The sequence below is a fragment of the Heptranchias perlo genome, chromosome 13, assembly GCF_035084215.1.
Source record: "Heptranchias perlo isolate sHepPer1 chromosome 13, sHepPer1.hap1, whole genome shotgun sequence".
NCBI lineage: Eukaryota > Metazoa > Chordata > Chondrichthyes > Hexanchiformes > Hexanchidae > Heptranchias > Heptranchias perlo.
In genome coordinates, this window is record NC_090337.1 from 58,563,426 (window position 1) to 58,590,158 (window position 26,733).

General features: G+C 50.9%; 1 protein-coding gene across 5 annotated transcripts in view; it reads right to left on the bottom strand.

Annotated features, from left to right (window-relative positions):
• Nucleotides 1-26,733, bottom strand: part of yeats2 (YEATS domain containing 2) — a 188,966-nt gene that overhangs the window by 92,912 nt on the left and 69,321 nt on the right. For all 5 annotated transcript variants that reach the window (XM_067995545.1, XM_067995543.1, XM_067995546.1 and 2 more), the window contains 2 exons: nt 9,415-9,585; nt 7,748-8,003 (listed from right to left, as the gene is read on the bottom strand). In XM_067995545.1, the coding sequence (XP_067851646.1) occupies nt 7,748-8,003; nt 9,415-9,585 (427 nt within the window). The remainder of the gene's footprint in view (nt 1-7,747; nt 8,004-9,414; nt 9,586-26,733) is intronic.

Genomic DNA, 26,733 nt, shown 5'->3' on the forward strand with positions numbered 1-26,733 from the left:
GGGGTTCCAGCACCCCATTGCTCCCTCTGTTGGGAAGTGCGTGTGTGAGAGGGTGAAAGCAATTGAGCGAGGATGTGTGTGATGCCTCATGTGATAGAATAGACCCCCGCACTCACTGGGCTCTTACACAAACAATGGGCTCTTGGCTGAGATACCAGTGCCCGTGGAATCATACCCAACACGAATCAATCCATTCAAGTGAGGAGAGTAGAAGAGGATATAAGTGGGGAAAGAAAATAAGAAATAGGAGCAGGAGTAGGCCATGCGGCCCCTCGAGCCTGCTCCACCATCCAATAAGATCATGGCTGATCTTGGATCTCAACTCCAATTTCCCGCCCGATCCCCATATCCCTTGATTGTCCAAAAATCTATCGATCTCAGTCTTGAATTTACTCTCAACGACTGAACATCCACAGCCCTCTGGGGTAGAGAATTTCAAAGATTCACAACCCTCTGAGTGAAGAAATTTTTCCTCATCTCAGTCCTAAATGGTCGACTTCTTATCCTGAGACTATGCCCCCTAGTTCTAGACTTTCCAGCCAGGGGAAACAGCCTCTCAGCATCTACCCTGTAAAGCTCTCTCAGAATCTTATATGTTTCAATGAGATCACCTCTCATTCTTCTAAACTCCAGAGAGTATCGGCCCATTCTGCTCAATCTCTCCTCATAGGTCAACCCTCCCATCCCAGGAATCAATCTAGTGAACCTTCATTGCACTGTCTCTAAGGCAAGTATATCCTTCCTTAGGTAAGGAAATCAAAACTATACAGTACTCAGGTGTGGTCTCACCAAAGCCCTGTACAATTGCAGCAAGACCTCCTTACTCTTGTACTCCAACCTCCTTGCAATAAAGGCCAACATACCATTTGCCTTCCTAATTGCTTGCTGCACCTGCGTGTTAACTTTCTGAGTTTCGTGTGCAAGGATACCCAAATCCTTCTGAACACCAACATTTAATAGTTTTTCACCATTTAAAAAATACTCTGTTTTTCTGTTCTTCCTACCAAAGTGAATAACCTCACATTTCCCCACATTATACTCCATCTGCCATCTTCTTGCCCACTCGCTTAATCTGTCTATATCCCTTTGCAGACTCTTTGTGTCCTCCTCACAGCTTATTTTCCCACCCAGCTTTCTATTGTCAGCAAACTTGGATACATTACCCTTGGTCCCTTCATCTAAGTCATTAATATAGATTGTAAATAGCTGAGGCCCACGCACTGATCCTTGTGGCACCCCACCAGTTACAGCCTGCCAACCTGAAAATGACCAGTTTATTCCTACTCTCTGTTTTCTGTCAATTAACCAATCCTCTATTCATGCTAATATATTACCCCCCAACCCCATGAGCCCTTATCTTGTCTAACAACCTTTTATGTGGCACCTTATCGAATGCCTTTTGAAAATCCAAATATACTACATCCACTGGTTCCCCTTTATCTACCCTGCTACTAGATACTCAAAAAACTCTAACAGATTTGTCAAACACGATTTCCCTTTCATAAAACCATGCTGATTCTGCCTAATCATATTATGATTTTCTAAGTGCCCCGTTACCACTTCCTTAATCTGTTTGTTATGTAATTGTGTGGATTATTTTTTTGCTGACAAGTTCTGACCTCTCTTCCTCAAGGTGCTGACTGCTGCCTTGTGCACATATCCTTGACACTTGTGCCCGTAGGTAACTCCCCTCTTTATGTGCGAACCCAGACGATGTGGGGGAGGGGGCATCACAGGCAACCCGACCCTGTCCTCGCCCAATATCTGCAGGAGCACACTCTCCAGTAGGGGGCACCGTTTGCTGAGCAGGAGCTGATTTCTTTTCCCTCTCGCCCTAACCCAGAAGCACTGAAGTTGATCACAGCATCCCTGGCCCTGCCTGAGATCAGCTGACACAGACAGGGAACAGACTGCGGGGCCTTCTAGTCTGAGGAACTCAGTAAACACTGAGCACAAAACCACTGGAAATGCTGGTTCTACGGGTCTGCCGCTGTTAAATGCCGAGACACAGCTCACAGGCACCGGTTTCCCGGAATACAAATTAAATCATCGGCAGTTTAGATGCGGCTTAAGAAGATATGAACCCCGGTTAGAGTGGGCTTCTGTCATCACTCCAACATACACAAACCTTTGAAGGTGGCAGGACAAGTTGAGAAGGCTGTTAAAAAAGCATATGGGATCTTCGGCTTTATTAATAGAGGCATAGAATACAAAAGCAAGGAAGTTACGCTAAACCCTTATACAACACTGGTTAGGCCTCAGCTAGAGTATTGTGTTTAATTCTGGGCACCACACTTTAGGAAGGATATCAAGGCCTTAGAAGAGATTTACTAGAATGGTACCAGGGATGAGGGACTTCAGTTATGTGGAGAGACTGGAGAAGCTGGGGTTGTTCTCCTCAGAGCAGAGAAGGATAAGAGGAGATTTGATAGAGGTGTTCAAAATCATGAAGGGTTTTGATAGAGTAAATAAGGAGAAACTGTTTCCAGTGGCAGAAGGGTCAGTAACCAGAGGACACAGATTTAAGGTGATCGACAAAAGAGCCAGAGGCAACATGAGAAAACATTTTTTTACGCAGCGAGTTGTAATGATCTGGAATGCGCTGCCTGAAAGGGTGGTGGAAGCAAATTCAATAGTAACTTTCAAAAAGGAATTGGATAAATACTTGAAGGGAAAATTACAGGGCTATGGGGAAAGAGCAGGGGAATGGGACTAATTGAATAGCTCTTTCAAAGAGCCAGCACAGGCACGAAAGGCCAAATGGCCTCCTCACATGCTTTGCTTACTATGATCGTTACTTGTATAATATATGTACAGGAGTGTTATAGAGTAGTATACCCTGTATTACAGAGGCTCAACATCCCTGTATGTAACACATAGGAAGATGCTGCATTTAGCCAGGTTATAATATATATACATATGTATAACCCATATAATTATATACTCTGAGGTATTATATATACAGAATGTTTACCTCTGTATATTATGTATTACAGGCAGACCTTCAGTGGCATTGCTCGTGGAGAGTTGAAGGATACATTATTTTATAATGACAGGAGCATTATAGCATGTAGCACACATTGTATTCGAATATAGTTGACCACCTGTGGCAGTGCTCATGGACAAAAATTCTCTCTCTCTCTCTCTCTCTCTTTGCTTCTTTCCAACTCTCTGTTTGTGTCTCAGTCTCTGTCTTGCTTTTTGTCTCCGATCATTTTCTTTTCTCTCTGCTGCGGACTTTTCTCATTGTGGTCTGTGTGTGTGTGTGTGTGTGTATAAACATCTGTTTGTGTCCAAATCATTTCTCACTCTTCCTGTGTCCCCTGGCCCCCACCAAGTGTCTCTGTGTTGCTCTCACACATGCTGCTTTACTGATATGCTCAATATCTATCTCTTACCCTTTTTTTTTTAAGGCCTGGGGTACAGTGTACGACGAGAGGCAACATGTGCCAGGTTGGAGGATGGTACCCGGATGGGAGAGCTGTCAATGAGGTGCAACAGCATGCAGTTAAGGAGTGGTCTGGAGACGGGGAGAGCTCCGGAGATGGGGAGAGCTCCGGAGATGGGGAGAGCTCCGGAGATGGGGAGAGCTCCGGAGATGGGGAGAGCTCCGGAGATGGGGAGAGCTCCGAAGGTTGGAAGTGAGGGAAAACTGGGCAGGGATGGACTCTGTAGGCAGTCCAGGAGGAGACTGGGAGTGCTGGAGGACTGGGGTCTGAGGGCTTAGGAGCACTGCAGAGAGCTGGGAAATGGGAGCAGCAGGAGAGCCGAGCATTCTCTCTGACTTCCCTTCTTACCTAGCTTCCTCATTTTATACATGTGACCCATAGGATGTGAACCCTTCACCATAGAGAACAATTTCCCTGGATCAATCCTGTTCTCTTGCTTCATAGGGCTCGACTGTTACTCCCGGGAACAGAGCAAAGCGAGCGGCAGCAGGTGTGGCTGATTTTAACGACTGAGCCTCATATTAACATGCTACTTGCTGACCAGCCATTAAAATTGGGCAATAGGAGTACGGTCCCTGGCACAAGGTAAGAGGGGAATCACAGTCGGGAGAAGGGAGAGGAAGCCCAGGGCAGGGGAGGCACAAGGTTTCCTTGTTCGGCCCGGAGGAGCACTCCTACTCCACCTGGCTCACAAGGAAACTTAAAAATATTTTTAAAAGCTCACCTCACTGGGCCCCTTCTGGCCCTGGCTGCTGTTCCCGGCGGGGGAAGCCACCACTACTCCCCCGCTCAGGCCTCAGGTCGAAGTGGAAGATCAGACCCCAATGATGTTCAACGAGGACCCTGCCGGCCTGGGGTGGGTAACCTTGTCCGCCTGCAATTTAAAATTGCAGTCGGCTAGATCGGGGAGGGAAAAGATTTGATTAATTTACCCCTGCTCCATTTTAACACCACCCCCCAAACTGGTTTCTGCCAAGCGGGTGGGAGTTAAAATCGAGCCCATAATCTTACTGTGTGTAGAAAAATACAGTAGGCAATGCCTATAAACACATGCACCTATTATAAAGGTAGATGAGTGACTACTCCATAGTTATGTTGTTTTGCAAAGGTAATTTTATTTTTTTATATAATAAAAACAACCCCGTTTTGGATATGTTCCAACCCAGCTGTCAGGGTGACTGGGACATACTTTAACTGTCAGTCTGCTGGCCCATCAATAATTCACAATCTATAAGCAAAACAATTCCTCTGTTTCTCCCAGTTAACAGGCATTTCAAATTACTTATCAAAGTGAGGGATGTTATTGCTAGTTCCCACACTGTTCCATCAAACAGTCCCAGGTCAGGTACAGTGAGGGTTAGATTATAAAGTTAATCTACCCTATTCCATTGAACACTCCCTGGTCAGATACAGCACAAGTTCGATATAGATAAAGCTGTCTCGACATTGTCCCCGCAAACACTTCCCCAGGTCAAGTACAGCATAGGTTAGATACACTCTACCCTGTCCCATCAAACACTCGCAGGTCAGGTACAGCACGGGTTAGATACAGAGTAAAGCTCCCTCTACACTGTCCCATCAAACACTCCCAGGGCAGGTATAGCATGGGTTAGATACAGAGTAAAGCTCCCTCTACACTGTCCCATCAAACACTCCCAGGGCAGGTACAGCATGGGTTAGATACAGAGTAAAGCTCCCTCTACACTGTCCCATCAAACACTCCCAGATCAGGTACAACACGGGTTAGATACAGAGTAAAACTCCCTCCACACTGTCCCATCAAACACTCCCAGATCCAGTCTATTCGATGCAGTAACCTAACAATGTGCCTTAATCCCAATTTCTGAGCAGCACCATCTACTGCTCCATTCTCACCTCTTTCACGCACCTCTTGCCCAGGATTTCTAGATAAATAGAATGTTCCAGCACAGAAACAGGCCATTTGATCAGTCAGGTCTGTGCTGGTATCTTTCTCCATGAATCATCCAGTCTAATTCCAATCTCTTGCTCACTCCCCACACACTCATTAATATTCCTCTTTTTCAAGCAACTACCTAATTCCTTTAAAAGAACGTACAGACTCGGCTTCAACATTGCTTTGCGACACAGAATTGCCACATTTTAACCAAGCTCTGTGTAAAGCATTTTTTTCTTAACACCCCCTTGAATTCTTTTTGTGAGTCTCTTAAAATTTTTTGCCCTCCAGTCTTGCCGACCACTGGAAAGAACTTGATCATAACTCGTCACAAACTTGAAGACTTGTCAGGTCACCGCTTAATCTTCTCAGCTCGAGTGAAAGTAGTTCAGAGAGTTTCTCTTCATAACAGTAGCCTCTCAATGCTGGTAACAAGCCAGTCAATCTATGCTGCAACCTTTTCCATTGCTTTTATATCATTCCTGTAATGAAGTACCCATAATTGCACACAATAATGGTCCCTGGCACAAGGTAAGAGGGGAATCACAGTCGGGAGAAGGGAAAGGAAGCCCGGGGCAGGGGAGGCACAAGGTTTCCTTGTGGGGCCTGGAGGAGCACTCCTACTCCGCTCCGCATAACTGCAGCCTAACTAATGTCCCAACTAATGTCATCGTTTCTACTACTAATTGACAATAGCAGGAAGGGGAACAGGATTTGATATGACTTTTACTGTAGGACCATCTGTTCTATTAAATCTTCCCACCTATGTCAGCAAAAGTCTGGAGCACGAAGCAAATTTGACTGACCCAAACAGAACCCCAAAAACGCTGAAGATAGCTGAACTAAATGAAACCTTTCCGCGCTGATATGCCTTAAACTGTAAATATACCTCACAACTGTCAGCGTAGAGCAGCAAATCCCTTATCGTACAGTTAGCAGCTGCCTCACAAGAAACCATTAAAGGCCCTTTTTGACATGTCCCTCTCTGTAGCATGGCTCTTGGAGACGGAGGCCAGGACTCTCCACTCCGATGGACGACTGCCACAACTCCAGCGGAGCTAGAGGCCTGCCCACCCCTGGAGCCGGCTGGTTTCCTGGGGTCAGAGTAATTTAAATATTGTCCGCGCACTCCGAGCGGGATTCCCGCCTATGTCAAGACGCCGGGGGGAGGGGTTAGCAACATAAAATGACCACAGCAGAACATGGCCGTCAGCTCTGTGGCTTGGTCAAAAGTTGGCATTTTTTTAAAAAAGACTTTTGCCCTCAATATCATAGAATCTTACAGCACAGGAGGAGGCCATTCGGCCCATCGTGCCTGTGTCGGCTCTCTGAAAGAGCTCTCCAATTAGTCCCACTCCCCTGCTCTTTCTCCATAGCCCTGCAATCGATTGCCCAGCCCTGCCCAGTGTTTCTATTGCAGGAGTTGGATGGAATGGCTGTCACTGGTGTAATTTAATCGAGGTCAGGCCGAGATGGGGTTACTCCTTGTTCTTGCAGGCCTCCCCCTCTGTCCAGAATGATGCAGCTCAAAACTTTCATGGTGACGAGTGATTTTTATGCATCACATCTGTACACAGTGGTTACTGGCCCAAACATAAGAGGCTCAAAGGAGGTAAGGTACAGCTGGGCTCTCTGAGTCCGAGTCCGGCCTTCTGTTTGAAAGGGTTTTTGCCAGATCCAAGTTGGAGCACATCTCCTTTTTGAACTGTTCAACATGACAAATATTACACAAGGTGGGGTGGGGGGGTAATTTTGACCTTGGACGAGATAGTGTAAAATGGGCGATATTGGATCAACTGCCCGTTACACATCTCTCCCCATTTCCAAAGACTTCAATGAAAATAAAATTGGGGAGAGATGTACAACGGGCGGCTGATCTGATATCGCCCATTTTACACTATCGTCCAAGGTCAAAATTACCGCCCCCCCCCACCCATGGTTTCAAACCTTGTTTTTGTAAATACACAGAAATAAATCTGAGGAAATTGATATTGAGAACAAGTTAATGAAGGAAATATCAGCAACTGCTTGCGGGGGGAGGGGAAAGAATTGGCACAAGTGTGTGTGTGTGTGTGTGGGGCGGGGGAGGGCGGGGAGAGTTCCTCTGCCCATTACTGCAATGTTAAGTGTGCGAATAGAGAACACGTTCACAGTTTACTATAAACAACAGAGAAATTCTGTCCCGGCATGACTCAAATAGCAGAAGTACAACCAGTCACTGGATACATTCCTGGTTCCCACTCCTACTGTTTCACCAACAATAACCACTCACGACAGATCTGCAGTCATCACCACGGAGATGACGATCAGAAAGAGCCCGGTTGATTGAAATCCATTGTTGGCACTCGCTGGTTAAGAAGCAAAGATGGGCGTCTCTCCCTACCTGAGCCTTGCGATCCTGATTTCTGGACAGCGGACGAACTCTGAGCCTTGGTGACCGCCTGCACGGGCTGAGCGACGATGGTTCCGCTCGTTCCGCTCACCACGGCCTTTGCCACCCCCTGAGCCACAATCTGCTTCTGTCCAACGGCTCTGGCAACGGCGGTGCCCGGTTTGGCGACAATTATCTGACCGCCGCTCAGTGCCACCGCCTGCTTCACCACCGGCTGCAAGGCTGAACCCACTGGAATCCCAATCACCTGCGGGTGAGAGGACACTCTTAGTCACAAAGGGCTAGCACCACTCGCACCCTCCAAACAAACAAGGGGCAGTGGAAATAAGTAATAAATACAATAAGGAATTCTTTACCTAGAGAGCATTAGAATGTGCAACTCGCTACCACATGAAGTGGTTGAGGCGAATAGCATAGATGCCTTTAAGGAGAAACTAGACAAGTACATGAGGAGAAAGGAATAGCAGGATATCCTGATAGGGTTAGACGAAGTAGGGAGGGAGGAGGCTAGTGTGGAGCATAAACACCAGTATAGACCAGTTGGGCCGAATGGCCTGTTTCTGTGCTGTAAATTCTATGTAATTCTATGAAATCTGGAACCCCCCCCCCACAAAAGGCTGTGAACAATTGGAGGTTTCCAGACTGAGATCGATAGAATTTTGTTAGGGAAGGGTATCAAGGGGTATGGAGCAAAGGCAGGTAAATGGAGTTGAGGTACAGATCAGCCGTGATCTAACTGAAAGGCGGAGCAGGCCCGACGGGCTGAATGGCTTATTCCTGTTCCTAATTCCTGTTCTGTTTTGTTTTTGCCTCTCCTAGGAGATTGAGTAATTAGGGGAGAGGATCAGTGGTGTAAGTAATTGCACCATTTATGGATTGGGGGGAGAAAGCTGGGGGGGGGGGGGTGGGGAACACATGATGGACCAGGTGGGCATTTCCTGTCCCTTTCTGTGAGCTTTAATATCCCCTCTCCTGAAGGCCGACTCTTGTACTGGCTCCAGAGGTGCCAGGCAGCCTCCAGTGCCCTGCCTAAGTGGCTGCTCTTTATGTATGAGTCTGCAGTGAGTTTCAGCAGACTAGTTGGCTGTGGAGGTGGGGGGGGATCAGAGCTGAGCCTGATCCTATCCTCACCTGATGTCCATGTATGTGCATTTTCCAGGGTGGCGCTTAGGAGCAGCGATCCTTGTTGAATTTATGTTTCAAGAAATATGTAGAATGTATTAGGTCACGATCAGGAGGCCTTTTAACAATCAAACCACCCTTCGACGATAATTAAAACCACAAGAACCTTCCTGCTCCCCAGCCCCGAATATCTTGTTTTGTAGATTAAAATCGGATGGAGCTGCCTTGCAGCAATTCCTGAACTTGGCTGAGTGAGGCCCTGAGTTACAGGAGAAGCCTAAAGGCTGCGTATTTATCCACATTCCCGCCTTGATTTCACTTGAAGGCTGTTTTAGAATTGTTCCTGTTTACAGGTGCCCCTCTTAACTCAGCAGGGAAACCGCCTTTAAGGTGCCAGAGTTCCCAAGGGTGCTGAGCATCGGTTTGATGGTGGCACTGGGGGGTCAATGATTACCTCATTTCACCCTTGTGATGGTCAGCAGGCCTTCCTTGCAGCCTGCTCTTCGCTCCATGAAAAGTCACCTCTGAGGCCATACCTTAGTCTGGGTGGCTCCTGCTCCGAGACTGCTGCTGTGTTTCTGGGGGGAGACGGCAATCACCTGGCCACCTTTCACAGTCACAAACTGCTGCACCGGCTGCTGCGTGGGCACGGGCATGACCCCCGATTGCTGGGCCACTGCTTCTCCTGGTTCCTGTTTGATGATGACCTACAAAGGACAGCCAGAAACCCTCCATTTAAGTGCACTGCGACAACTCCCAGCAACAGAAGGCGAGGGCACATGTCTTAACCATTACCCTCTGACAAGCTTCCAATGAGGCTTGCCTGCTTTTCAGGGTACATCAATTTTAGGACAGTGTAGCCCCTCACCTTCTCATCCACTCCCCCCACCCCTCCAGCATTAGGTAAATCACCCCTTCCCCAAAGTGTCCAATGCACGGACAGTAGGTGTTGAGAGAAAAGATAGTAATGCACAATGTAATTCACACATCACAAGCAATTCAACTCCTGCAGTTCAACCGGTAATGACTATCCGACTACTGGTTAAAGAGAAAAGAAAGAAATTGCATTTATATAGCACCTTTCGCATCCTCAGGATGTCCCCAAGTGCTTCACAGCCAATTAATTACTTTTGAAGTGTAGTCACAGTCGTTTTGTAGGCAGCAGCCAATTTGTGTATAACAAGGTCCCAAAAACAGTTAACGAGATAAACAACCTGATATTTTGTTTCTGGTGGTCTTGGTCACAGATGAATGACACCGAGCGAACTCCCTGCTCTTCTCATAGTGCCACAGGATCTGTAACATCTGCCTGAACAGGCAGACAGGACCTCGGTTTAACACCTCATCCAAAAGACAGCACCTCCGAAGTGTAGCACTCCCTCAGTACTCCAGTGAAGTGTTAGCCTAGATTGTGTGGTCAAGTCTCTAGAGTGGGACTCACCCTGACTCAGGTGAGAGTGCTACCCACTGAACCACGGCTGACACATCCTGCAAGGCGGTGCCCGTTAACCTGGCTTCAGTTTTAGACAATCCACCACGTAAGGATTGTTTGAAGGAATAAGGACACTAGATGGATGGCTCCTTGTAGACCAGGACTACTCTCGTGTGCCCCGGCTGACACCCCCTTCTGAGAAACCTCAGGTGAATGCAGATATACCGAAGCACATGCTTGAACACACCAAAGCTATGCCTTTTCTAAAATAACCAATAAGGAGACACTGGGTTGCCCCAGTGTCATTAACCAAAAACCCAGCAAAAGTGCCCTCTTTTTAGAGGGGCACAACTAATAAAGAACTTAACCATAAAAAAAAAAGGAAACTTATAAACTTAAATAATAATATTGTTACCAGTATCCACTTTACACTCCAGTCCCTGTGGTGCCCACCGGCCGCGGAAGGCCTCAAGCGTACCGGCGGACACCGTGTGCTCCTTCTCCAGGGCCACCTGGGCGCGGACAAGGCTGCAGAGGCAAAGATTCTGTTGCTTAGTACGAATGGGAGTGGGAGATCCTGCTGTATAACCTATAAAATCATTGGCATCTACTGCATGTTGCACAACTTTGCAATACAAAGAGCAGTTCATTATGTGGCAGGAGGGACAAACGGTGCCAGAGGAGGATAATAAGGAAAAGGAGAAACAAATGGATGAAGGAGTGAGGTTATCAGCCAGTATTATGTGTTCAAGTCCCTGGAGTGGGACTTGAACCTGTGACCCCCTGAGACTGATACCACTGAGCCAAGGCTGACACCTGGCCTGTGCGTGTGTGTTAGGATTGAACATGGCCAGGCTAGTGCAGTGAGTGAAGTTCAAATACTTGCTCCAATCTTTTATATTTTATTTTAAACAGAGGGCACCAGAAAGATCACAAAATAGTGGAGCTAAAAAAAAAAATGGCCAAAGTGAACAGCGCAAACCAGGAATGTCACTGCACATGTGAAAATGGGCAAAGAAAAATGGAAAAGATGATAGATGTGAAAAGATTTTGAAACAGTCCGACCTCCCCTCCCATTCATGAATAAGGATAATTTTCTGGTGAGTGTGCAGTGTTGTGATGCACACCTCCTACTGTCCCATTGTTAAAGGATAACCTAGTAATTACTCACTGTTCCACCAAAACAAATAACACATGTCAGCTGTGGCTCAGTGGGTAGCACTCTCACCTCTGAGTCAGAACATTGAGATTCAAGTCCTACTCCAGAGACATGAGCACATGATCCAGGCTGAAACTTCAGTGCAGTACCGAGGGAGCGCTACACTCTCGGAGGTGCTGTCTTTCGAAAGGGACATTAAACCAAGACCCAGTCTGCCCTCTCAGGTGTGCGTGAAAGATGCCTTGGCACTATTTCGAAGAAGATTGGCTGATGTCCTGGCCAATATTTATCCCTCATACAGTATCACTAAAACAGATTATCTGGTTATTATCACATTGCTGTTTGTGGGACCTTGCTGTGCACAAATTGGCTGCCGTGTTTCCTAAATTACACTTCAAAAGTACTTAATTGGCAGTAATGCACTTTGGGACGTCCTACGGTCATGAAAGGCACTATATAATCGCAAGTTGTTTTTTTTTAAACTTTAGCAAGTCCAGAGCTATCAATTACAATGGATACAACAAACATGTTTCCATGTAGAGTATGGGATACCTTCATTGGACTGGAAGATACAGGCCTACCACATTTTGGTAATGGAACAATGGTCTCTCCCCTTTTAGATAAGAACTCATGTTTGCTTCACGCCTGACACCATAAGCTCCAAAATCAAAACTCCCGGCCATTGGCTCAGTTGAATAAAGCAGTTTGTAGCTGAACCATACAGGCCAGAAGTCCCGAGGTTTGATCCTCAACTGTGCAGAGTTGAGTGATCTCAGTTGTGATCATGAAAGGGGATTTATAATTGGCCTCAGTGCCTTGGATTAAAATTAGCCACATTCCCCAATCCTGTTCACTATCCAGTGCAGGTTTGCATTCATCATGTGAGGACAGGATCAGGCTCGGCTCCGGTGCCTCCCGACACTCATTGTCTAGCTTCACGGCCAAAGAATGGGCACTTGAGTGATGCATTAGGAGGGGGATGGAGAATTTGGCAATTGTGGAGATGAAGAGAGTTAGAAATGGGATAAAACTGGTAATAAAAAAGCCCCAAGAATCCCTCAACGAGTGCCAACTGCTGCTATTTCTGGGTATTTGGGCAACAGGGGAAAAGTGCTATGTAGACAAATTAAGAGAAAAATGCAGCAACATCAGGGCTGTAATTGGTGGCTTTAGTTATCCAAAGACAGACTAAGATAAGATTAATATAAGTGGTAAAGAAGGGGAGAGGTTTATAATGTGCTTTCTAGATCAGTATGTTTTTAGTTCAATATGGATGGAGGCATTGCTGGGTCTAGTTCTAGGGAATTAAGTGGGGTAAATAGATAATGAGAGAGTTGGGGAACATCTAGGGAATGAAGTGGGGTAAATAGATAATGTAAAAGTTGGGGAACATCCAGGGAATGAAGTGGGGCCAGTCGATAATGAAAGGGTTGGGGAACATCTAGAAAATTAAGTGGGGTAAGTAGATAATGTATGGGTTGGAGAACATCTAGGAAATAATGACTATAACATAATTAGGTTTGATATCAAAATTGAAAGAGGGAACAAAGCTAAAGCCAATTTGAATTATGACTGATTCTACCCAACACCATAGTGGGAGCACTATCACCACAAGGACTGCAGCAGTTCAAGGAGAAGGCCCACCACCATCACCTCAGGGGGCAACCAGGGATAGGCAATAAATTTGGCCTTGCCAGCATCACCCACATCCCAAGGAACAAAAAGAGTAGGAAACTAGCCCAGATAAACTGAAAAGAAGAATTGGAAATAAGAAACAATAGGAATCCTTCAAATATGAGATGATTAGGGTACAACACAGGACTTATTCCCACCAGAAGTAAAGGTAGTACATCTGGAGTTCCTTGGCTGAACACAGAAATAAAAATGAAATTTAAAAAAGAGCCATTTGGCAAATCTAGGGCTAGTAACGTGAAAGAAAATCAAGACAAGTAGAGAAAATTTAGAAGCAAAATAAGATTAGGAAAGCAAAGAGGGGTATGAGGAAAGACTGTCAATAGCATTAAGAGAAATAGTAAATGAGTGTGTAATAAATGTAAAAGAATAATTAAAGAAAAGGGAGGGATGATTAGTGATGAAAAAGTAAATAAAATGTTAATGAATAATCAAAGAAAGGGATGGCACAATTAGGGATGAAAAAAGAAATCTTCTTATGGTGGATGAAGGAATGTGGGAGATACTGGAAGAGCAGTTTGCCTTGGTTTTCACTAAAGAGTGTGGTACTAGGAATGAAAGGGCACAATAAGGTTGGACATTCAGATAGAACTGTACGTTAGGAAGTACTGAATAAATTGGTGGAGCTCAAACAGGAAAAACAAGTTTCTGTTGACGTGTCGTAGAATGCTAAGGAAAAAAAAAGACTTGCATTTATATCGTGCTTTTCATGACCTCAGGTTGTCCCAAAGTGCTTTACAGCCAATGATGTGTTTTTGAGGTGTAGTCACAGTTGTAATGTAGGAAAAGTCAAAGAGAAGATAATTAAGGCTCTGACCGTAATCTTTCAAACATTTTTGCATGCGGAAGTTGCAGAAGGGAGAAAGGGATGAACCAGTGTCAACTATAGACCAGTGAGCTTAAATTTAGTAATGATAAATTGCTAGAGGCCACAATACAGAATACATTTCATACTCACCTAGAAAGACACGGTTCAATTAAGGACAGCCAGCATGGATTTATAAAAAGACAACTTGCGCCTGACAAATTTAAGAGAGTTCTTTGAAGAAATACCGGAATTCATTGATAAAGGAAACGCAGTGATTGTTGACCCCGAATTTCCTCAAAGATTTTGCCGGACTCATGTTGTAAATCCGGCAGGAGTCCTGCGAAACCGACCAGATAAGGCAGGACTCAGGTTACGCCAGGTTCCTGTCGATTCCGGGAATACCCAGTCGGCCTAGTGCGGGCCTGCCCTTTACAAGGGTAATGGCGCCAAGGTGGCAGAATTTCCCATCTCTCCCCAGCTTAGAAGGGGCCCAGCGTACTGCTGGAAGCTGGTCCACCGAGAGAAATTAAGGCATCCAGATGGGCTCAGGTGGGCCCAACTGGAGTGGGGGTCCAGGTAACAGGGCGTGGCCTAGACCACCGAAGAAAAATTCTGGGTCAGCCTCCTTACGCACAGGGTCAAAGGAGAAGATAACTGGGGTCTCATGTGTGGGCTGCAGGAGAACCTGGGCATCCCCTACCTCCAGGAGGTGGGCAGGTGGATTTTCTTGCCGCGTGAGGCAGGCAGGCATGCAGATGTGGCCGTAAGATGAGGTACCCTTCTGGTGACTCCGCAAACTCCCAGGGCGCTGGAGGGCACCGGTGGGCACAAATTCGGTGATTGCTGGATTTTAAAAAGGTCACTGACAAAGTGCTGCATGGGAGGTTTGGTGATCAAATGAAGGCACACAATATTAAAGGTAATGCTGCGTTAAGTACAGGAAGTTGGTTGAAAGAGAGAAAACAAAATTGGTAGTCGATGCATGTTTTTAGGATTGGAGAGATGTAAAACACTGGTTTTCTCCAAGGGGTCCGTGTTAGGACCACTGCTGTTCTTAATAAAAAAATATGTAAACAATCTGAACTAGGTTATGCATCAAAATTTGCAGACAACACAAAAATAGGGAACGTGTTAACCATGAAGAAGATGGTAAGTGACTTCAGCAAGACGTAGACAGGTTAGTGAATTGGATAGTTCGATGTCAGATAAGATTTGATGTGGAGAATGAGGATCCATGTGAAATCAAAACAGGCAGGGGTGGTGGGGGGGGGATATCATAAGGGGAAAGTACTTTCCAGAGAAACAAAAATGAAATAAACTTGCCCAGACGAGGTAATGATCTGCCACTGAGGAAGTGTTGGTTGCCGAGGGCAATGTAGGTGTATGTTTATCAGGTTGCCTTTCCATTACGTAGATCCCATTTCTACTAAACTCCACCACAAGGTGGAGCTCTCACACTTCCAGCTGTTCAACAGCCTCCACGTGGCTTTCACTCCGACTCATTTTCAAAATATAAACACACACCTTAACCCTCCAAGTGTCAGATCGCCTGTCCATCATAAAGAGAAAGCAATTCTTGCTTGGACACATTAAGGGGACCAGTTGCTAAAGTGTTGGACAAGTAATTTCCATGGGAGTTCCCCAATCTCCTGTCGTAACTGCGGTGGAAACCCTGGAGAAATGGGCATAATTACTACGGCTTATTGCTGTTTCTCTGGGGTTTCCGAAGATCTTACATCGAGGTTACAGCAGTATATCAGGGGATTCTCACAGGAATTCTAACCCTTTGATGTTTAGCGGGTTTCTGCCACCCTATCTTGTACTTCACCATTTCAGGCATGAAGGTGTCAGCTTTGGCTCGATGGTAGCACTCGCGCCTTTGAGTCAGAAGGTTGTGGGTTCAAGACCCACTCCAGAGACTTCAGCACAAAATCCAGACTGATACTCCAGTGCAGTACTGAGGGAGTGCTGCACTGTAGGAGCTGCCATCTTTTGGATGAGATGTTAAACCGAGGCCCCGTCTATCCTCTCGGGTGGCAAAAGATCCCATGGCACTATTCCAAGAAGAGCAGGGGAGTTCTCCCCAGTGTCCTGGCCGATATTTATCCTTCAACCAACATCACCAAGAATCAGGTCATTATCTCATTGCTGTTTGCGGGTGTGCGCAAAATTGGCTGCCGCGTTTCCTACAACAGCGACGACACTTCATAAAAACTATTCCATTGGGATGTCCTGAAAGTCGTGAGAGGCGCTAGGTAAACGCAAATTCTTTCCTTCTTCTCCACGTTTATACAGGAGGGCCCGAGTTTATGGAGGAACATAGGAACAGGAGCAGGCCATTCAGCTCCTCGAGCCTGTTGCACCATTCAATCAGATCATGGCTGTTCTGTACCTCAACTCCATTTACCCGCCTCAGCTCCATATCCCTTGATACCCTTACCCACCAAAAATCTATCGACCTCAGTCTTGAAAATTCCAACTGACCCACCATCCACAGCCTTTTGGAGGGAGAGAGTTCCAGATTTCCATGACCCTCTGTGTGAAAAAGTGCTTCTTGATATCACTCCTAAATGGCCTGGCTCTAATTTTAAGACCGTGCTGCCTTGTTTTGGAAGTGCTCTGAAGTGGCAAAAATCAGAACTGTATCATGTGCCAAAGCCCTGGAGTGGGGCATGAAGCCACGTCCTCCTGGCTGAGAGGAGAGATGGTACCAGCTGAGCCAAGTTCATCGAATCTGAAACTGGACAGCACCGAGACGGTAGGCACACCTACACGTTGTAATAATGACACATCCTGGGTCGGACATTTACGTGCAGTCTGTTTACATCAATCGAGTTGTCGTTCAATTTCAGAATCGCTCCTGGCTTTGTGATCTAAGCGTGCCAGTGCTTTCTTACGTACACCGCTCACTGTTCTGTATTCAGGAGTGTTGTACCTTTTAGCTCTCAGTAACAAAAGTTTTCTTCCCATTGGCCCGGTGTCTTTGTGGGTAAATGCTTCGGCCCACTATGGCGCTAAGCCAACAGGCAAAGAGGCCCCAGGCTCAATCCCCAGTCTGTAGTGAGCCAGCTGATCTCAACCAGAACAGCACTGCAATTAGCTACTGGGTCTACGGAGGGGAAATATCAGCCAGTGTTCCCGGTCCTGATCACAAACAAGTGACTCTTGCTTGAAAGTGCACACGTAGATGTCGGGTGAGGAGAGGATGGCGGGTGAGGAGGGGATGTCGGGTGAGGAGGGGATGGCGGTTGAGGAGAGGATGTCGGGCGAGGAGGGGATGTCGGGCGAGGAGGGGATGGCGGGCGAGGAGGGGATGGCGGGTGAGGAGAGGATGGCGGGTGAGGAGGGGATGGCGGGTGAGGAGAGGATGGCGGGCGAGGAGGGGATGGCGGGCGAGGAGGGGATGGCGGGCGAGGAGGGGATGGCGGGCGAGGAGGGGATGTCGGGCGAGGAGGGGATGTCGGGCGAGGAGGGGATGTCGGGCGAGGAGGGGATGTCGGGCGAGGAGGGGATGTCGGGCGAGGAGGGGATGTCGGGCGAGGAGGGGATGTCGGGCGAGGAGGGGATGGCGGGTGAGGAGAGGATGGCGGGTGAGGAGGGGATGGCGGGTGAGGAGAGGATGGCGGGTGAGGAGGGGATGGCGGGTGAGGAGGGGATGGCGGGCGAGGAGGGGATGTCGGGCGAGGAGAGGATGTCGGGCGAGGAGGGGATGTCGGGCGAGGAGGGGATGGCGGGCGAGGAGGGGATGTCGGGCGAGGAGAGGATGTCGGGCGAGGAGGGGATGTCGGGCGAGGAGGGGATGTCGGGCGAGGAGGGGATGTCGGACGAGGAGGGGATGTCGGGCGAGGAGGGGATGGCGGGCGAGGAGGGGATGTCGGGCGAGGAGAGGATGTCGGGCGAGGAGGGGATGTCGGGCGAGGAGGGGATGTCGGGCGAGGAGGGGATGTCGGGCGAGGAGGGGATGTCGGGCGAGGAGAGGATGTCGGGCGAGGAGGGGATGTCGGGCGAGGAGGGGATGTCGGGCGAGGAGGGGATGTCGGACGAGGAGGGGATGTCGGGCGAGGAGGGGATGGCGGGCGAGGAGGGGATGGCGGGCGAGGAGGGGATGGTGGGCGAGGAGGGGATGGCGGGTGAGGAGGGGATGGCGGGCGAGGAGGGGATGTCGGGCGAGGAGGGGATGGCGGGCGAGGAGGGGATGTCGGGCGAGGAGGGGATGTCGGGCGAGGAGGGGATGTCGGGTGAGGAGGGGATGTCGGGCGAGGAGGGGATGTCGGGCGAGGAGAGGATGTCGGGCGAGGAGAGGATGTCGGGCGAGGAGGGGATGTCGGGCGAGGAGAGGATGTCGGGCGAGGAGGGGATGTCGGACGAGGAGAGGATGTCGGGCGAGGAGGGGATGGCGGGCGAGGAGGGGATGGCGGGCGAGGAGGGGATGTCGGGCGAGGAGGGGATGTCGGGCGAGGAGAGGATGTCGGGCGAGGAGGGGATGTAGGACGAGGAGGGGGTGTCGGGTGAGGAGGGGATGGCGGGCGAGGAGGGGATGGCGGGCGAGGAGGGGATGTCGGGTGAGGAGAGGATGTCGGGTGAGGAGGGGGTGTCGGGCGAGGAGGGGATGGCGGGCGAGGAGGGGATGGCGGGTGAGGAGGGGATGTCGGGTGAGGAGAGGATGTCGGGTGAGGAGGGGATGTCGGACGAGGAGAGGATGTCGGGCGAGGAGGGGATGGCGGGCGAGGAGGGGATGGCGGGCGAGGAGGGGATGTCGGGTGAGGAGGGGATGTCGGGTGAGGAGAGGATGTCGGGTGAGGAGGGGATGTCGGGCGAGGAGAGGATGTCGGGTGAGGAGAGGATGTCGGGTGAGGAGGGGATGGCGGGTGAGGAGAGGATGTCGGGCGAGGAGGGGGTGTCGGGCGAGGAGGGGGTGTCGGGCGAGGAGGGGGTGTCGGGCGAGGAGGGGGTGTCGGGTGAGGAGGGGGTGTCGGGCGAGGAGAGGATGTCGGGCGAGGAGAGGATGTCGGGTGAGGAGAGGATGTCGGGTGAGGAGGGGATGGCGGGTGAGGAGAGGATGTCGGGCGAGGAGGGGGTGTCGGGTGAGGAGGGGGTGTCGGGCGAGGAGAGGATGTCGGGCGAGGAGGGGGTGTCGGGTGAGGAGGGGGTGTCGGGCGAGGAGAGGATGTCGGGCGAGGAGAGGATGTCGGGTGAGGAGGGGATGGCGGGTGAGGAGAGGATGTCGGGCGAGGAGGGGGTGTCGGGCGAGGAGGGGGTGTCGGGCGAGGAGGGGGTGTCGGGCGAGGAGGGGATGTCGGGCGAGGAGGGGGTGTCGGGCGAGGAGAGGATGTCGGGCGAGGAGAGGATGTCGGGCGAGGAGGGGGTGTCGGGCGAGGAGGGGATGTCGGGTGAGGAGGGGATGTCGGGTGAGGAGGGGGTGTCGGGCGAGGAGGGGATGGCGGGTGAGGAGAGGATGTCGGGTGAGGCGGGGATGGCGGGTGAGGAGAGGATGTCGGGTGAGGAGGGGATGGCGGGTGAGGAGAGGATGGCGGGTGAGGAGGGGATGGCGGGTGAGGAGAGGATGGCGGGCGAGGAGGGGATGGCGGGTGAGGAGGGGATGGCGGGTGAGGAGAGGATGTCGGGTGAGGCGGGGATGGCGGGTGAGGAGGGGATGTCGGGTGAGGAGGGGATGGCGGGTGAGGAGAGGATGGCGGGTGAGGAGGGGATGGCGGGTGAGGAGGGGATGGCGGGCGAGGAGAGGATGTCGGGTGAGGTGGGGATGTCGGGCGAGGAGGGGATGGCGGGTGAGGAGGGGATGGCGGGCGAGGAGAGGATGTCGGGCGAGGAGAGGATGTCGGGCGAGGAGGGGATGGCGGGTGAGGAGGGGATGGCGGGTGAGGAGGGGATGTCGGGCGAGGAGGGGATGGCGGGTGAGGAGGGGATGGCGGGCGAGGAGGGGCTGTCGGGTGAGGAGGGGATGTCGGGCGAGGAGGGGATGTCGGGCGAGGAGGGGATGTCGGGCGAGGAGGGGATGTCGGGCGAGGAGGGGATGTCGGGCGAGGAGAGGATGTCGGGCGAGGAGGGGATGTCGGACGAGGAGAGGATGTCGGGCGAGGAGGGGATGGCGGGCGAGGAGGGGATGGCGGGCGAGGAGGGGATGTCGGGTGAGGAGGGGATGTCGGGTGAGGAGAGGATGTCGGGCGAGGAGGGGATGGCGGGCGAGGAGGGGATGTCGGGTGAGGAAAGGATGTCGGGTGAGGAGGGGATGGCGGGCGAGGAGGGGGTGTCGGGCGAGGAGGGGGTGTCGGGTGAGGAGGGGATGTCGGGCGAGGAGAGGATGTCGGGCGAGGAGAGGATGTCGGGTGAGGAGGGGATGTCGGGTGAGGAGAGGATGTCGGGTGAGGAGGGGATGTCGGGCGAGGAGAGGATGTCGGGTGAGGAGAGGATGTCGGGTGAGGAGGGGGTGTCGGGCGAGGAGGGGGTGTCGGGTGAGGAGGGGGTGTCGGGCGAGGAGAGGATGTCGGGCGAGGAGAGGATGTCGGGCGAGGAGAGGATGTCGGGCGAGGAGGGGGTGTCGGGCAAGGAGAGGATGTCGGGCGAGGAGAGGATGTCGGGCGAGGAGGGGGTGTCGGGCGAGGAGGGGATGTCGGGCGAGGAGGGGATGTCGGGTGAGGAGAGGATGTCGGGCGAGGAGGGGGTGTCGGGCGAGGAGAGGATGTCGGGCGAGGAGAGGATGTCGGGCGAGGAGGGGGTGTCGGGCGAGGAGGGGATGTCGGGCGAGGAGGGGATGTCGGGCGAGGAGGGGATGTCGGGAGAGGAGGGGATGTCGGGTGAGGAGGGGATGTCGGGCGAGGAGGGGATGTCGGGCGAGGAGGGGATGTCGGGCGAGGAGAGGATGTCGGGCGAGGAGAGGATGTCGGGCGAGGAGGGGATGTCGGGCGAGGAGAGGATGTCGGGCGAGGAGGGGATGTCGGACGAGGAGAGGATGTCGGGCGAGGAGGGGATGGCGGGCGAGGAGGGGATGGCGGGCGAGGAGGGGATGTCGGGGGAGGAGGGGATGTCGGGTGAGGAGAGGATGTCGGGCGAGGAGGGGATGGCGGGCGAGGAGGGGATGTCGGGTGAGGAGAGGATGTCGGGTGAGGAGGGGATGGCGGGCGAGGAGGGGGTGTCGGGTGAGGAGGGGGTGTCGGGTGAGGAGGGGATGTCGGGCGAGGAGAGGATGTCGGGTGAGGAGAGGATGTCGGGTGAGGAGGGGATGTCGGGTGAGGAGGGGATGTCGGGTGAGGAGGGGATGTCGGGCGAGGAGAGGATGTCGGGTGAGGAGAGGATGTCGGGTGAGGAGAGGATGTCGGGCGAGGAGGGGGTGTCGGGTGAGGAGGGGGTGTCGGGCGAGGAGAGGATGTCGGGCGAGGAGAGGATGTCGGGTGAGGAGAGGATGTCGGGCGAGGAGGGGGTGTCGGGCGAGGAGGGGGTGTCGGGCGAGGAGAGGATGTCGGGCGAGGAGAGGATGTCGGGCGAGGAGAGGATGTCGGGTGAGGAGAGGATGTCGGGTGAGGAGGGGATGGCGGGTGAGGAGAGGATGTCGGGCGAGGAGGGGGTGTCGGGCGAGGAGGGGGTGTCGGGCGAGGAGGGGGTGTCGGGCGAGGAGGGGGTGTCGGGCGAGGAGGGGATGTCGGGCGAGGAGGGGGTGTCGGGCGAGGAGGGGGTGTCGGGCGAGGAGGGGGTGTCGGGCGAGGAGGGGGTGTCGGGCGAGGAGGGGGTGTCGGGCGAGGAGGGGATGTCGGGCGAGGAGGGGGTGTCGGGCGAGGAGAGGATGTCGGGCGAGGAGAGGATGTCGGGCGAGGAGGGGGTGTCGGGTGAGGAGGGGGTGTCGGGCGAGGAGGGGATGTCGGGTGAGGAGGGGATGTCGGGTGAGGAGGGGGTGTCGGGCGAGGAGGGGATGGCGGGCGAGGAGGGGATGTCGGGTGAGGAGGGGATGTCGGGCGAGGAGGGGATGTCGGGCGAGGAGAGGATGTCGGGCGAGGAGGGGATGTCGGGCGAGGAGGGGATGTCGGGCGAGGAGGGGATGTCGGGTGAGGAGGGGATGTCGGTGGAGGAGAGGATGTCGGGCGAGGAGAGGATGTCGGGTGAGGAGGGGGTGTCGGGCGAGGAGGGGATGTCGGGCGAGGAGGGGATGTCGGGCGAGGAGGGGATGTCGGGCGAGGAGAGGATGTCGGGCGAGGAGGGGATGTCGGGTGAGGAGGGGATGTCGGGCGAGGAGGGGATGTCGGGTGAGGAGAGGTTTGGGCTCAAATGTGATACCCTTGTTGTTGAATAACCCACTCACCATCACTCACTATCTAGACTCACATGGCCACCAGGGCGAGCTACTGGAAAGGGCCTGGCACCTGTGGAACAACGGCCAGTAAAATAGCATGGATGCATTTAAGGCGAAGCTAGATACGTACATGAGGGAGAAAGGAATAGGAGGTTATACTGATAGGGTTAGATGAAGAAGAGTGGGAGGAGGCTCGTGTGGAGCATAAACACCGGCATAGGCCAGTTGGGCTGAATGGCGTGTCTCTGTGCTGTACATTCTACGGAAGTTTAGGCGGAGGGAGAAAATTGGCGACAAATAAAATAAGCATTTTCATTGAACGTAAATGAACTGGGAGCAGATCGGAGGTGGGTCAATGCAACCATGGGTGTGTGTGTGTCAGTTCCACACTGCCGTAACTAACAGTCATCAAGAGAGAGCAGTGCTTGGGTTTACTAATGATAGAATCAGAACCTCACCAACCGTCCCTGTCACTTCAAAGCACTTCCAGAACGAGGGGTGAGGGCACAACCTTAAAATAACAGCTTGGGCTCTCCATTCATTCCACTGGCGACAGAGTCAGAGAGGCCCTGGGAAGGTAAGTTTCCAATTATTTTTGTTGGGGCCAGAAGGAGCAGGAGTGCAACCAAGGCGGGTGGATGGAGTTAAGCTACTGATCAACCATGATCTAATTGAATGGCGGAACAGGCTTGAGGGGCTGAATTGCCGGATTCTCGTCCGGGCCTCAACAAAATGACAATGAGAGCTGCTGCCGACCCCCCCAGGCTCGTCCCCTCTCAGCTTCGCCTCACCTCACCTCCCTCCCTCTCCCAGGATTGTCCCTACTGGACGATATTCCCATGGCCCAAAACGAGGCAAGCTGCCTCGGGAGACCAGTCAGGTGTCTGCAGGTCGGATTCAAACTAGGCCTCAGAATCCTGGCAGACAGCACGCCCGAGAGTTCAAATCTCCCCATCTCCCCGAGAGTTCAAGTCAACCCGAGAGTTCAAATCTCCCCGAGAGTTCAAGTCAACCCGAGAGTTCAAGTCGACCCGAGAGTTCAAGTCGACCCGAGAGTTCAAATCTCCCCGAGAGTTCAAGTCGACCCGAGAGTTCAAGTCGACCCGAGAGTTCAAGTCGACCCGAGAGTTCAAGTCGACCCGAGAGTTCAAGTCGACCCGAGAGTTCAAGTCGACCCGAGAGTTCAAGTCGACCCGAGAGTTCAAGTCGACCCGAGAGTTCAAGTCGACCCGAGAGTTCAAGTCGACCCGAGAGTTCAAGTCGACCCGAGAGTTCAAGTCGACCCGAGAGTTCAAGTCGACCCGAACGTGCAGCTGCGTCGGGGGGGGGTGGGGGATGAAAACATTGTGTCATAGCGGAGGTCACCCAGCTCCAAAGGTATTAAATGAAATCCTCACTCACATTTATACAGTGTTTTATCACGTTGCAATCTCTTAAAAGTGTGTCACACGGTGATTTGGTTTTGAATTGCAGTGATTGTTGTTGATCGAGCAAATAGGGCAGCAACGTTTCACAAACAGCAATGAGATGAATGATGAGTAAATCTGTTCTTAGTGCTGCTGGTTGGGGGAATGAACGTTGGCCAAGAGACCAGGATTGCTCCCTTCTTCTTTGAATAGGGGGAATCTTTAACATCTACTGTTGGAGTTCAGATTGGCCTTAGTTTAATATCTTATCCCGTGGACATCACCTCTGGCAATGCAGCACTCCCTCGGCACTGCTGTATCCCATCGCACAGGCAACACTCCGACCAGGTCTATCGTAAAAGTCCAATCGGGGGTCCTACGAAGGTCATGGGACACAAATTTGCATCTTGAAAGACGCCGGCCACCTGAAACAGGCCCCTGTGAAAGTGGCAATGGGTTGAATTAAAAACAGAAAATGCTGGAAATACTCAGCAAGTGAGGCAGCATCTGTGGAAAGAGAAACAGAGTTAACTTGACGAAGGGTTTTCGACCTGAAACGTCAACTCTGTTTCTTTCTCCACAGATGCTGCCCGACTTGCTGAGTATTTCCAGCATTTTCTGTTTTTAATTCAGATTTCCAGCATCCGCAGTATTTTGCTTCTGGTTTAGTGTTTAATTCACTGCCACTTCTCTACCAGGAATAAGATCATAAGAAATAGGAGCAGGAGTAGGCCATACGGCCCCTCGAGCATGCTCCACCATTCAATCAGATCATGGCTGATCTTCAACCTCAACTCCACCTTCCCGCCCAATCCCCATATCCCTTGACCCCCTAGAGTCCAAAAACCTATCCACCTCAGCCTTGAATATACTCAGCGACTCAGTACCCACAGCCCTCTGAGGTAGAGAATTCCAAAGATTCACAACTCTGTGTGTGAAAAAATTTCTCCTCATCTCAATCCTAAATGGCCGACCCCTTATCCTGCGACTATGCCCCCTAGTTCTAGGCTTTCCAGCCAGGGAAATAACCTCTCAGCATTTACCCTGTCAAGCTCCCTCATAATCTTATGTGTTTCAATGAGATCACCTCTCATTCTTCTAAACTCCAGACAGCATAGGCCCATTCTACTCAATTTCTCCTCAGAGGACAACCCTCTCATCCCAGGAATCAATCTAGTGAATCTTTGTTGCACCGTCTCTAAGGCAAGTATATCCTTCCTTAGGTAAGGAGACCAAAACTGTACGTGGTACTCCGGGTGAGGTCTCATCAAAACTGTATGCAGTCTCACTAAAGCCCTGTACAACTGTAGTAAGACTTCCCTACTCTTGTACTCCAACCTCCTTGCAATAAAGGCCAACATGCCATTTGCCTTCCTAATTACCTGCTGTACCTGCATGCTAACTTTTTGTGTTTCTTGTACGTGGACACCCAAGTCTCTCTGAACACCAACATTTGATTGTTTCTCAACATTTAAAAAATGTTCTGTTTTTCTATTCTTCCTACCAAAGTGACTAATCTCACATTTCCCTACATCATACTCCATCTGCCACCTTCTTGCCCACTCGCTTAACCTGTCTATATCCCTTTGCAGACTCTTTGTGTCCTCCTCACAGCTTACTTTCCCACCCAGCTTTGTATCGTCAGCAAACTTGGATACATTACACTCGGTCCCTTCGTCTAAGTCATTAATATAGATTGTAAATAGCTGAGGCCCAAGCACTGATCCTTGCGGCACCCCACTAGTTACAGCCTGCCAACCTGAAAATGACCCGTTTATTCCTACTCTGTGTTTTCTGTCCTTTAACCAATCCATTATCTATGCTAATATGTTACCTCGAACCCCATGAGCCCTTATCTTGTGTAACAACGTTTTATGTGGCACCTTATCGAATGCCTTTTGAAGATCCAAATATACTACATCCACTGGTTCCCCTTTATCTACCCTGCTAGTTACATCCTGAAAAAACTCTAATAAATTTGTCAAACACGATTTTCCTTTCACAAAACCATGTTGACTCTGCCTAATCATATTATGATTTTCTCAGTGCCCTGTTACCACTTGCTTAATAATGGATTCCAGCATTTTCCCTACTACTGATGTCAGGCTAACTGGCCTGTAGTTCCCTGTTTTCTCTCTCCCTCCTTTCTTGAATAGCGGGGTTACATTTGCTTCCTTCCACTCCACAAGGACCGTTCTAGAATCCAGGGGATTTTGAAAGATCACAACCAATGCATCCACTATCTCTGCAGCCACCTCTTTTAGAACCCTAGGATGTAGGCATCAGGTCTAGGGGATTTATCGGCATTTAGTCCCATTAGTTTCTCAAGTACTTTTTCCCTACTGATAGTAATTACTTTAAGTTCCTCACATTAGCCCCTTGGTTCCCCACTATTTCTGGTAGGCTTTTTGTGTCTTCTATTGTGAAGGCAGATACAAAATATTTGTTTAACGCATCCGCCATTTCCTGATTGCCCATTATAATTTCTCCTGTCTCAGCCTCTAAGGACCAACATTTACTTTTGCTGCTCTCTTCCTTTTCACATACTTGTAGAAGTCCTCTAGCTTTAAGGCTAACATTCTGGAGGAAGGTATACAGTGGTGTTCCCCAGGGATCGGTACTAGAACCACTGCTTTTCTTGATATATATTAATGACTTGGACTTGGGTGTCCAGGGCACAATTTCCAAATTTGCAGATGACACAAAACTTGGAAGGGTAGTGAACAGTGAGAAGGATAGTGATAAGACTTCAAGAGGACATAGACAGGCTGGTGGAATGGACAGACACGTGGGAGATGAAATTTAATGCAGAGAAGCAATATAAACTAAATGGTACAATTCTAAAGGGGGTGCAGGAACAGAGAGACCTGGGGGTATATGTGCACAAATCGTTGAAGGTGGCAGGGCAGGTTGAGAAAGTGGTTAAAAAAGCATACAGGATCCTGGGCTTTATAAATAGAGGCATAGAGTACAAAAGCGAGGAAGTCATGATGAACCTTTATAAAACACTGGTTCGGCCACAACTGGAGTATTGTGTCCAGTTCTGGGCACTGCACTTT